Source organism: Pyrus communis, chromosome 4 (assembly GCF_963583255.1).
Source record: "Pyrus communis chromosome 4, drPyrComm1.1, whole genome shotgun sequence".
NCBI lineage: Eukaryota > Viridiplantae > Streptophyta > Magnoliopsida > Rosales > Rosaceae > Pyrus > Pyrus communis.
The window spans coordinates 17,758,739-17,772,299 of NC_084806.1; the positions used below are offsets into that span (position 1 = coordinate 17,758,739).

At 36.5% G+C, this 13,561-nt stretch overlaps 1 protein-coding gene and 1 pseudogene across 1 annotated transcript; one reads left to right on the forward strand and one right to left on the reverse strand.

Moving 5' to 3' along the window:
* Window positions 1-9,078: 9,078 nt before the first annotated feature.
* Window positions 9,079-10,634, reverse strand: LOC137732799 (F-box protein At5g07610-like; annotated as a pseudogene).
* Window positions 10,635-11,483: 849 nt separating this feature from the next.
* LOC137732800 (F-box protein At5g07610-like) lies at window positions 11,484-12,458 on the forward strand. The gene has a single exon (XM_068472068.1). The coding sequence runs from the start codon at window positions 11,484-11,486 to the stop codon at window positions 12,456-12,458; it is 975 nt and encodes a 324-aa protein (XP_068328169.1).
* Window positions 12,459-13,561: the final 1,103 nt, after the last annotated feature.

A 13,561-nucleotide genomic window follows, 5' to 3' on the forward strand; every position in this document is an offset into this window, starting at 1 on the left:
TTGTAGATCAAATATCCGATAAGCTTTGGATCAGATCAAATCTTTATCTTATCTCATTTAAGACCTAATAAAAACTAAAACATCATTAGTAAACAGTGTTTAAAATATTGGTATCGGTGGAAATATCGATATGCAAATTTGTGAAAACATGAGTAGGAAAACTTCTTTCCAATGACAAGTAATAAAATAAAGCATTTCACGAAAACCAATAAATTATACACAAATTAATTGAAATTTTCATCATGAAAGCAACACAGATTTTATTGAAATAAACAAATAAAATAAATAAAGAAATTAAATCATAAAAAATGCATAGGCTCGGAGAGTTAAAACTAATAGTAAATATTTCATTTTGATTTGGCCTTCCTGCATAGTACTTTCCAATTGCACCAACCAACTTCTCTACACCCATTCGTCTTAGGTGGCATGAGTAAGACATCGTCACCAATGAACGGGCTCAAGCATGTAACTCCATCATATTTATCTCCTCCATCATTAAGTCCTTTATCTTCCTCCCCACCACCATCATCCTCTACATTATAATTTCTCCCACTGGTATCATCATTTATCAAGACACGCTTTCCACTTCAAATAATTTGGTACTGTTGGTACTCAAAAAAAGTATCCGTTGAAACATTTTATCGAACATATTACATGCAAGAGTGCACTAGACAACTGTGTTGAATCGAAACTTGATCTTGACACCCCATATTGTATGGATGAAAATCCAAACATAATTCATGTTAAAGAGGGAACAAAAGATATTCATCCTTCAGCTTCTGTCTCCCTAAAAAAGGGTCTGCAAATTTTATATCAAAATTTCTTTAGGATACAGAAAATATCGAGGAAATTGACTAATTTCCGGAAATATTGCTGATACGGAGTCAAGTCCTATTTCCATATCGTTCCCTAAATTTTTTGATATTTCTGTGGAAATATCAAGCATATCCATGATATTTCAAACATTGTTAGCAAATTAACTAATTTTTATATTGTTATATTTAAATTAATACTTCAACTATATATAGAAAGGGAGAAAGCAAAGGGGTGAAGCTTTTATAATAATCAAATTACCCTTCTCCCATTAAGATTTCAAAATAATAATAATAATAATAATAATAATTCGCCAAAAAAAAAAAAAAAAAAAACCATGTAATGGGACTGTGGGTGGTTACATTCATTAATTTTCAAAATTTATTTCAATAAAAAATAGTAATATCTAAAATGAGGTGAATAAAAAAAAAAAACAATTAAAAAAAGCTAATTGTTACACGTGTAGGCGTGTGGCAAGAGGCTAGTGTTGTATGATAGGAAAATATGGTATAAGTGTATTGTGATTCGTGAATGCATAATAAACTTAAATTACTATTACACACGTTTTTATATTCTAAAGCATTATAAAAAGCAAATAATATGTAATATTATGTCAAATCAGATCAGTCTTGATTCAAATCCGAATTCATCCCCAACCCATCACCACCACAAGTTCCACCGTTGTTACTATTGCTACCACAACTTCCACTATTGCTACAATTACCCACGGGTGCAACCATTGGCGCCTCTGGACCCCTTACCACAATTATCACGACCACAACTACTTTGTTAAACGTTTTTAGTGCCCCACGAAACTTACAATTTAACAAATTATTATGAACTTTTATAATGCTGTCCTTTTAGGTCTCCAAGTTCTTCTTATTTTTAGGAAACTTCATGTTTTACATTAACCATGTGACATCTCCAATTTGTTCTTATCTATAGGAAACATCATGCCTTACATTAACTATGGTTAATGCGCGTATCTGTAATATGCATTGTTCGTGTTTACCATAGATGCTTAACGTAGTTCATTGTTGCCAGAATGGATTAACATGGTAAACAAGAATATAGAAATGCTATAAGTAGTATTCTTCGACCAGTAGACAGTTGAGTTAGTGAATTTCGAGTTTGGTGAGTCTCAACACCCAAGTATGAAAGCAAAAAAGGACTTGCCAGTCAGGTCTACTCGGCTGTGTCTGTGAGATGGTGGCACCATTGGCAAGAAGCTCAATAAAGAGATTAAGATTTGAAGCCAGTGCAACTAAACTAACCAACTCCGTGGACCTCTTGAAAGAGATCCTAACGGGGCTTCCGGCAAAGCGCATTCTCCAATGCAAGGCAGCTCCAAAACAATGGTACTCTTTAATCTGTGATCTTTTTTTGTTGTAGACTATGCCAAGAGAAACTCAAACTCTCTGTCGAGTTTGATCATGAATGGTCGCATAGACCCACACCCTGAATTTTTTCTTCGTTTCCCTTCGACGGGAATCAGACCTCGAAGATATCCAACCTTGCTTTAGAAAGCACCAAATCAAAATTCAAAATATCTGTAATGGGTTGTCCTTGTTGGGATTGAAATTAAACAAGGGGCCTATTCAAGACCCAGTTCCTTTATTTTTCAACTAAAAGCTCTAATGTGGGTATTTATTTTGATCGGAATGACCAATCCACGGACCCGGAGATTTGAAAGTGCTTCATATGTGGCGTTGTAGGCGCCAAACCCTCTTTCACATTGAACAAAGTTCACACTGAACAAATTTAACCTAATCGGTTTTTACATAAGAGAAGATGCTTTCTGATGGCATTTTGGTTGTATTGGGAGGATAAAGCTGAAGTTGCAATATAAATTCTTATCCTCTGATATTAGCTAAATAAGCAAGTGGGAACATAGACGATTAATATGAGAGTAAAAGGCATAAACTGACAGAAAAGTTTGTTCTATAAAAGGCAATAGAAAGGCAGAAGACAAGGGCACTCAACTTACAACACAAGAAGGCTTTAAATCTCTGCAACATACCTTTTCCAAATTTCTTTTGTAATTCAACACTTTTGCAATTTATGTTTAAAATTCTGCTGCGTTACTTATAGTATCGACTTCCTATAGGAAAACTTCATTCCAAAGCACTTTAGTCACTAGTATGAACTTGTCCGAATAGATCTACAACCCGATTGCTTGTATTTTGTATTTTTTTTAGTTATTACTTTGTTGTTGGATAATTGATAAGTGTTTAATTTCATTGCCTTCTTTTGTTTTCATTTTTATATAGTTTGTCATACAGTCTGTTATTATATTTATTGGGATTGCAAACTGAGTTGAACCTAGTTCCATTTAGTTTGTGATTCCCATTTGGCATACACGAAGAAAATATTTGAAGTCCTTTACATAAGAAGGCATAGAAAAGAACTTAACATAGATTTTAACCCCTATATGGCACAATCTCTTGATTAGAAGCTTAGTTTACTTGCCGAGACACACCCCAACGCCAACAACCATCAAACTAGGGGTCAAGATGTGTTGGCCATCACCAAAATGATGATGAGACATCACCAAAATGATGATGAAGTCATAGATAATAAATTAAATATGTGAATGAATTTGAACTAAGAAGCTCTATTTTACTAAGTACTAATCAACCTGCAAATCCTACATCAGCCTCCCCACTTGGGAACACATTAGGGTTCAACCCTATCATTACCACATCATGTTCAGAGTATAATAGTAGTACATACAACAATCATCTACGTTTTGTGCATTGCATTTCGAAAGTTTGATCATGCATTATTATTACAACTGGATAAAAGACAGAAGTTGAAAACCCTATGAAGTAGGAAGAATGCACTACTGCCAAGCCCACTCGTCTTCAAATGCCGCCTTGCTCTCACTAGGTCGTGATGACTATCATGCCATCAATCAGTTAATCACTCACTCACCCGTTGTCTTGCTCAGGAGCATCGGCTGCAATGACAATAGGACAAGGTTCTTCCTTCCCCTTGTAGGACATGCTCACCAACATATCCAGCAAGACGTGAGCGCACTTGTCGATCAAATGGTGCACATGGGTTGTGGTCTGTAATTAGTCGTACACAAATATTTTTCCCTTAACCAAATCAATTATTACGGCCACCCAGTGCTTACCAAGGTTCAATGGCATGATTACCTTCTCCACCCTATCGAGCAATGATATATCAAACATGGACCTTTCTCCCTTTATAGTTTTCACCAACACTGGCTCAAATCCTTTAAAAGATTTTCGCCCCTGCCTCCTATTCCTCTTGCAGCTGTCCTCAACGCATGGCAGCGTGTCCAGTAAGCCTACGCACAATTCAACAACATATAGCACAATTAATCGATAACATATTTAACATCGAACCTGCAACAATTTTGGATATTATAATAGAAAAGAAGTCTGCTAGTTTACCAGAAAATAGTCATTGGTATTGGTTGTCATTACTGGTCGTGTTTCTGCTAAGCTCAAGTTGATGCTTCCTAAGGAGAAACACCTCAAAGCGGATGTGCTGCCATAATGAAGTATTAAATCAGACATTAACAAAAATGCAATCCCAACCTAATTCAATCACTCCATAATAAATATTGTTTAGTCACTTACATTACTGGACAACCAACCGTCTGGCTCAAGGATGCGCCTCCAGAAATTAGTCCCCTCTAGGCGTCCTAATGGCTAACGGGGCAACCAGACTAACCATGTAACAAAAAACATAAGGGCTCATGAATGTAATCATGGAGAATTACTCAAAAACTTTCATGCATAAATAAAAATGAAACTTTAAAGAGTAACTTTCTCAATTTCTTTCTCTTTCACGTTCTTTAATTGATAGAAAAATTCCATCATATCCAGCACGCATTGTTTATCTACATTTTAGTTTATGGAATCTCTCTACATAATGTCCTCCAAGGGCTGACAGGCATAGATTTTTGGGCATTTGGTGAGGTCAAAGACCATCGCCGTATGATCTATGGCCACTTTGCGTTTCTTTTTCTGATCCCTTTTATGTGCCATAAATTTCGCCGTCGCTCTTATAAAACGGATGTTCTTCTTGGTTCCCAAATGCTGGAAACAAATGTGAACTTTTTCATACTGGTCCGGTACTGCTTCTCCCAACAAGTTAAGAAGCTTTGCACATATATCTGTGGGACTGTCCCAATCAACAGTCTAGTGCAACACCTTCAAGGGCTCTTCCTCCTTTTCAACCATAATCTTCTTCCCTCTGTTCTCACCTTTTTTCCCTTTTGATTCCTTCGTTTCTTCCCCTTCGGGATCCTCTCTTTCTTCCTCCTCTTCATCTGCATCCTCTTCCTCACCTTATTCCTTACCTTCTTTCTCACTACCTTGTTCCTCAATGTCTTCCTCCCCACCCTCTTCTTCAGCGTCTTCCTCACCATCATTTTCCTCACCACCCTCTTCCTCACCACCTTCTTCCTCACCACCTTCTTCTTCCTCACTCGAATCCTCCACCCCTTTTGTCTTAACATCCTTTCTTAATTCCTCCATAATCGTGGCCAACTCTTTGATCTTCTTCCACATTTTTCGGTCTGAAATATCATTCTCATGCGCCATTTGTACCACATATATCTGCAACTGCTTGATCTCTGTTTTCAACTCATCGACATCATTAATGTCAATGGTTAGGTTGTCAGGCATAACATATTCCTCATCATTTGTCCACCTCTAATAGGCTTGCTTCCTCTCCCTTCAGTTGGGAAAATTTCTCGAATGCCTACACTGGCTGCCAATTAACATAACAGTCATCAGAATTTAATTTATCACACATAACCATACTTAAACATTCACAAACATTCATAAACAGTAGTATACATTCATAAATAGTCATACCTCTCGGCTCTACGTGATGTACATCTTCAGCTGCTCGAAAGTGAACTGCTTCTCTGTTGTTTTCTAGTTGAGAAGTCACGGGATGGCTGCTGATAAGATTCTTGCCGTCTGCAAAAATAGGGATAAAAACACTTAAAAATACTTGCAAGAGTAAAAGGTAATTGTAAAATAAACGACTCAAACGAGATCATTCTCCACAGATATTGATATGAATAACTTGTATTTAAAACTAGTCCTTAGCTAACTATTTAAAACAAGTTTTGGGAAAGATTTGAAATTGTGAATTAAAAATAAAATACATAAAATAATTGAAATTGATTTTAATGAAAACTTGGGAACAAAGAGAAAATAATCCTATGTAATTTTACCAATTGCTTATGAATTACACATGTAACTAACCTAATGTATATACTTCTCGTGATATTAAAAAAAAAAAAAAAAAAAAACAATGCATATCTATCATGTAATCCGTCTGTGATATTCAAATCATATATGAACATGCAAGACTCGTTAAACTTTGTGAAAACCTTTTGAAAAACCATGCAACCCTTAAGATCATGATATTTGCCTTAAGTGGACTTACATTTATCAATCACAAGAAACCCTACTCAATCATCCGTTGATATTCCGACCGAATTGCATCTAATTACTTGTCTAAATATTTTAATGGTAGCTAAGCATTAAGACATAGAGATAGTATAAACACAGTGATTAATAATTTAAAGTATGCACACATAATATCATAAGCACTTAAATAAAGACTACATATTCATGCTAAGACTTGTGGCCTCACCCTAGCAAAAGGAAATTAATAAGAAAAAACAAAATATTATTAGAAGAATGGATAGAGAACACCTTGTAAGTAAACTTGAATCGTCAAAGCTCTCTAAGCCGAGTGCTCCAAAAGTGTGTGTAGAGAACCCTAATGCTAGCTAACCTTATTTATACTACCACAAAATAAAATCCTTCGTAGAAAAGGTCTTCTAAAAACTAGAAACATAATCCTAACACTAATGTGGAGAATCTGCCTCTTCAAAGATTTTCCATGGTTAGGACCTTAGACACCTCCAAAATAGGCCTAAGATGACTCTCTTTAAAGCTTGAGATATCCTAAACATATTTGAAGGCAAACTCATTATCAAAAGACACCATCTTGGACGCCAAAAAGCCTAAATAAGCCCAAAACGTAACCTTGGTAGCACTACGTGCTGGTCATTTATTTCATCGCCATATTTAACCGCTTGGTAGAAATATCTGAAACTTCGATACAAACAAGTTGAAAGACTCACGAGCATCCTCCAATTGGAATTACTCTAAAATTTATTTGTTTGATCACTTTTAGCTCAAGAAGGAGTCACAAGTCCTACATTGTTAATATAAGTATTAAAATTTTACCAAAATAATTACCAAAGCATACTAAGAATAGGGTTAAATATATAATTTAAAATCGGCTCATTAGATGCTCAATCAATTATCTTACAATAACATAAGGACTTATCTAGTTGGGGAGTTGTTTCGTATACCCACACTTGCACGTAAAACTAAATTAGTACTCAATCACAATTATTATAGCATTAATAGCTACAGAAACAACACAGAGTACCTGAAAAGCATATGTAAAGCCTTTGCAGCCCAATTAGGCTCTTTGCCCTTCTTGTTTGCCCTTCCTTCTTTTTCCTCCTCATCATTTTTGTTCACATCATCATCCACTCTTCCTTTCCCTCTCCTAAAAGTAGCAAATGAGGTAGTCTTGAAGTTGTTCAAACGATATTGCACCCCACCATGAATAATCATTGAACCTATCCATGTCCTCAATGAGGTGGAAGTAGTCTAGATTCACAGCCACATTGCTCTTTGCCCTTATCATGATAGCCTTCGCAAAGTAAACTAGCCCTATCTTCAACACATAATCCTTGTTTTCGCATTCTTTAAAAGCTCTTTCAAATTCGGTGCAAGTCACCCAATTTTCTTGCTCACTTTCTTGGGGTCCATCTTCGCTTTACCTGTGCCCTTATCTCTCTTGCCCTTCCTGCTCTCTATATCAAATCCAAACTTCTTAGGAAAATACTTATTCAATAACCTAATCTTGGAAAGCTCAACCTCTATGTCGTAGGGTTTGTCACACCGAAGCCTAGTAATGAGGCAAAAGCCCTTCGTGAACCAGGTCACTTCATAGCTAAGTAAATAGGGGATTCCCTCTAGGTCTTTTACCACTTGACTTGCCACTCTATGGAGCTACAATTCAAATAAACCAATTGACCACTTAAGGCCAGTTTATCAACGTGCTTTAAGTGCTTGAAGTAGGATGCCTAAAGACAACAATCTGAGTATTATTAAACTTTTGACACATCACCCCTAACACATGACAAGCTTGGGATATGTTGGTAACCCTTCCTCTATAGGATTTTTCTTCTCTTGTCACTACTTGAACCCCCGATTGCCATTTCCTGTACATATAACAATATAAACATTCAACACAACCAAATTTAACAATGTATACCCTTAACAAACATGTCAACCAGTTTTCACAATATATCAACCATGAACAAAGCATCATGAATTTAGCAATCTTATGCTAATTCTTAAAATTTACTTCTACAGCTCCAAATTTCCAAACTCACTAAATTTCAAATTGACTTGGGGGAAGGAACTATGACGTCAAGTATTGTGCAAGCAAGGACTGTGACATCAACTTAGAGGAAGCAAGTACCACGTCATTCCTGTCGAATTGACAAGACGAATTAAGAACCAATTTCGAACGAAGTTTGACAGAGTTTTGAATGCGCGGTGTGGAAGTCAATTGAGTTTCAAATGCCGCAACGGGGACGACAAACACTAGATAACTTGGACTGAGTTTCAAATGTTGTGGAAGTCATTTGAATTTTCTTTTTTTTTGAAATTGTTCGTGGGAGCATTTTGGCGGAGGAGATGACAAAACTAATGAAGAGGTAACTGTTGTCGAGTCCAATGGGTTTTAATGACAGGTCATTTATGACCCGGTTCTAGTGTTCTTTGATTGATTTGTTTACAGCCATTGAGATAAAATCCAACTGCCTATATATATTCGCACAAATGAATAGTCCGTATAGTAGGAAACACTTTTAAAATATAGATCTTCCCAATTAAAGTGGAAGTTACATTAATATCTCAAATAGAATCCAAAATATATAGACTTATTAGGATCTAAATATCAATATCCCCAATACAATATAAATATAGTCTTTACGTCCCAAATTTGCAACTCTCCAATGGAGGTGCTCTAAGGGGTAAAAATTTACATTTGAATTCAAACTTAATAGGAAAATCTTTAAACTCTGGATATCCCAAACTCAAATGGCATAATATTTACAACGGTTTTAATCTCTATTGTACAAACAATAAGTGGAGGCAAATTGACATCTTTAAATGTTTAAACACTAGCAAGAGTCTCTATAAACTGATGAGCACGAACGCATCCAACATGTAATGCTGCATTTGTTTTGGTGGATTTTGGATCAAAATCACATATCTCCTCGAAACTCTTATCTCTAATATTATCAGATATAAACATACAGGAATGTGCAGCAACAGTGATGAGCCCTCTTCAGTTTCTTGGACAAAAAGGAAAACAAACGCGTAAAAAAGAGAATCATAGGGATGGGGGTGAAGGTAGTCTCTAACCATCTCCGGAAATGCATCGATGATCGGAGGTCGATTTGGTACCTGGGAATCCACCTTGAGTAATCCCTCTCCAATTCAAAGACTTGGAATTGAGTGATGCTTGGTCCATGAATTTTAACATGGTGCAAATGCCCACCAGATTCACCAAAATACTTGAACCTTCTTGTACCCCAATGCTCGCCTGATGGAGGACTAGGCATTGATCCGAGGCGCTCTTGATTGATATCAAAACACAGTGTAGCTCCTGTTGGGCTAATACAATGTATTGTACCATTCCAAAGCACCCCATTTTCAAACACCATATCGAATGGGGCCATAAAAGGAGATCGAGAAACCCTCCAAGTTCGAGTCTCAGATGAGTATATCTGAATTGGTAGTGATCATTTGCTGCTGATGAAGAGCAATTTTGAATGCAGACGACTTGGTAATGAGGTAATTTGGATGGATCAAAAGCTAAATAAACACCTAAAATAGTTGATAACGAATCATGACCCTTGGCATTAGGTGGAGGAAGCGTCAAGAATTGCCTTGTTGAAGGCTTGCAGACATAATAACTAATAGTTTTTCCCAACTTGTAAAAGCTACACCCCAAGACCAGGCCATTGATGGACTGCAGTAACTTAACACCTGCTGAATCATCAATGAAGTCAAGAGATGAAAATGGGTTGCTCTGAACTGCTGCAATTGAGATATAGGTGACTGATGCGGCTGGGAATTTGAGACAAGAGGATGCATGCAGAGGAAGTGGCTATAGAAATTTTGGCTGGAGATGAGACAAAGCCACTGCTTGGAGACACATTTGAAGCAGAGAAGTGACTTCACGGGCAGGCGTACAAGGATCAATCTGACGAGGTCTTGGTTCCTAGCTACTGCCTTAGCTGCAGGCAATGAATTAAATGGTATAGGGATAGAATTATGCAACAAATTTGGCCATTGTCCATGAAAAAGTATATACCTCCCATCTCACTGTCTCCCTTGATGTTTGTATGTCTTCTTCACCTGCTTTTATAGGGTTCCAATTATTTTGTACATCAATTATTGCAACAACTTGTAATTGTTTATTGTTATAGCCCATATTGACTATGTTTTTTGCAGATTGAAAAGAGTTGAAGGATGAAGGATGGTGGAATGAACAAATTAAAAAAAAAAAAAAAAAAAAAAAAACAAAAGCAAAATCGACATAAACATGTGAAGAAATGAATCAAGTTCTCTGATGGGTAAAGGGTAAAATGGAAATATATCTTCGATACAGGGGATATATGGTGAGATATGTACTTACCTTGTCAAGCTCAGTGCTTTGAGCATGATTTTGGTGTGATGCAGTATGAGTTATCTAATCTAATTCAATCATTGATACCTAATATTAAGCTTAAATCCATTACGGCTTGTTGTGAATCTAAATCCAAGGTTACATCCCAACATGGACTTATTGTTGATCTTTAACTTACTATCCTAATTCCCCTCTCAAAAGAGAGACAGGAAAAAAAAAATTGCCTACTACTTGAGTGGCCCAGAGTTATTTATGCAGAAGCCAATTTCTGACACAAGCGATGGTGAAAGAAGAAGGAATTAAATTTATAACCTCAAGTGTAGGAATAAATGCTACTAAGCTTAACCACTTGAGCTACAAAATAAGCATGTGAAAGCCAATTTTAGCAAGAAGATACTTTAAGAAGTGTTCCAATGCACGTAGGGGAGCCAATGAATTTGTTACTAACTTTGGCAACGGCATTGATGAGACAATGAATTGGTTGGTAAGGGGAACCCACATACTTAATTCATGTTTGCACTTTTGCATACGTATATAGAAAACTACAATTTGAGAACATTTTATATTTTAGATTTCTGCCATTTTGGAGTTGGTTTTAATTTCATTGTCACACATTGAAGCAAAGTAAACCCTCAGAACAAAATTTAAAAAAAAAAATGCAGGGTCGATGTCCTAATCTGCCCATAATTTCTTCGCCAGCAGAAATCTTAGCCAACAATGAAAACCTGCTCACACCAATCCTTCTGTGCATCCCAACTCGAGCTCTACTTCGCCTCAAATGCGTATGCAAGCGTTGGCTCTCTCTTATCTCTGACCCCAAATTTTGTGACAGCCATACCTTCAAAAATCCATACCCCAATTTCTCAGCCTTCTTTAACACAACAATGCAAATCTACCGCATATCAATTCAGAACAACGAAAACACATTTAGGTCTCCATCGAAACATCCTCAGTTCATCCGAGGTCTACCTAGAGGCCTTAAGATTTTGCAGTCTTGCAATGGCTTGCTCTTGTGTTGTACCTCTCACGAAATTACAAACACGAGAAGTACCCCAACATATTATGTACTCAATCCCACAACCAACCATTTTGTAGCTCTCGCTAATTCACCGTATGCTACTAATTCCACAAGCCTTTTGGGGGTTGCTTTGGCTTTTGACCCTTCCAAATCGATTCATTACAAGGTTATCTGCGTCCAGTGCATTGCTGGATCTGTTGTCTCATTCCAAGTAGAGATATATTCGTCTGAGACTCGAAATTGGACGCTTCGAAAGTCTACTTTCGATAGGCCATTCCATATTGACTTCAGCCATGGGGTGTACTTCAATGGTGCAATTAATTGGATCAGCCGTACAAGTAGGTTGTTGCACTATCACTTAGATCATGAAGAGGGTCATGGATTGGTGTCCAGGCCTCCAGATTACAATGTTTTTCGCAAGCGGGAGTATATATATTTCGGGGAGTCACGCGGCCATTTGCACCTCATTGAAATTTATAGGCCTTGCTTTACTCAGTTTGACGTGATGGAGATGGGGAGGGACTACTCTGGCTGGTTTGTCAAGTACCATGTTGATCTTGATACAATAACCGCCAAATTTCCAAAGATGGTTCCGCAACATAATATTGATGATCCTAGTGAAGAAAATTGGTACTATGAGTTTGTTGTTCTCTTTCTTGTTCGAGAAGAAAATGAAGAGGAGACAGCTATGTTCTTGTATATTCCTTGTAAAGTCATCTCTTATAATCTTTTAGACAGAACGTGTAAGACAGCTTGTGAGTTAACTCTCAAAGGCAAGAGATCTTTGCAAATTGGTTGGCGAGATACTTATCATTGTATGGAGACGTTGGCTTGCGTGTGAAGGTATTTGTATCCTCTATGCGCCGTTGCTTTGCGTTTTAATTTTGATTGTATATGTGAGATCAAGAATGATTGCTACTACAAAATTCAGTTCACAAATTCATTGTGCCGTTGAGAACATCCTAGGGGATAATATTCAATGATTTTTCTAGAATAATTTTGATTTTATTCAAATGTGAAATATGTTGTTGGAGAATACTGTCCCACATCATATATATAATAAAATATTATATAGTTTATTATCCCCGACGACTTCATCCTAGGAGATAATATTATAGAATCTATGATAAAACTCCACATTTAGTAATATGTAATTAATTTGAAAACAACCTCGATAATGGTATTGATTAGCCATGTTTGACCTATAGAGTTTACACGATGGTACATGTTGTATTATATATTTTTTGTAGTTCTGATTTTAGTGTATTTTCTAGTTTAATGATTATTATGCCCTTCGAAAGATGTTTGAAATCCCACTTCTCTCTAAGCCCTCCGACAGATGTTTGAAATCCCACTTTTCTCTCTAAAAGTCACTTTGACCCAATTTGCCATCTATGTATATTTGATTATTTTAAGGTTGTTTTATTTATTATTTATTTTTATTTATTTATTTATTTTTTAATTCGTTTGACATATAGGTTAAGCCATATAATTAATCAGTAATAATAATTTAGTATTGAGTTCGTCATCTACGGAAGTCGAACCCAAGACATTTAACTTATAAGTGGAGATGAATATCACTAAATTGTAATATTGAGATTTGTATCGAGAAGTTGGAGATTGAGCTAATTTTTTTTACGATAGATTTGTTATATTTGTTGGAGTTGGGGGACTTTTTGGTCAAGGTGAACTTGGACTTTGAGAACGTCCTCTTGCTTCTCTTGGTTCGGTTTCGTACCAAGTCCCATAACATCTTAGGAAATATCCCAATTGGATAAATGATTTGAAGATAACATGATTAAGCAAATAATGGCTTGTTTCTCTTTAACGTTTGAACCTCTTTGTCTTTTCCTCTTCTGGGCTGAGTCATTGGATCCCTTTTAATGGCTTCTGACTCCCATTTTTGTAGGTGAATGACTCATTTCTAGGGTTCCTAAGGAATCT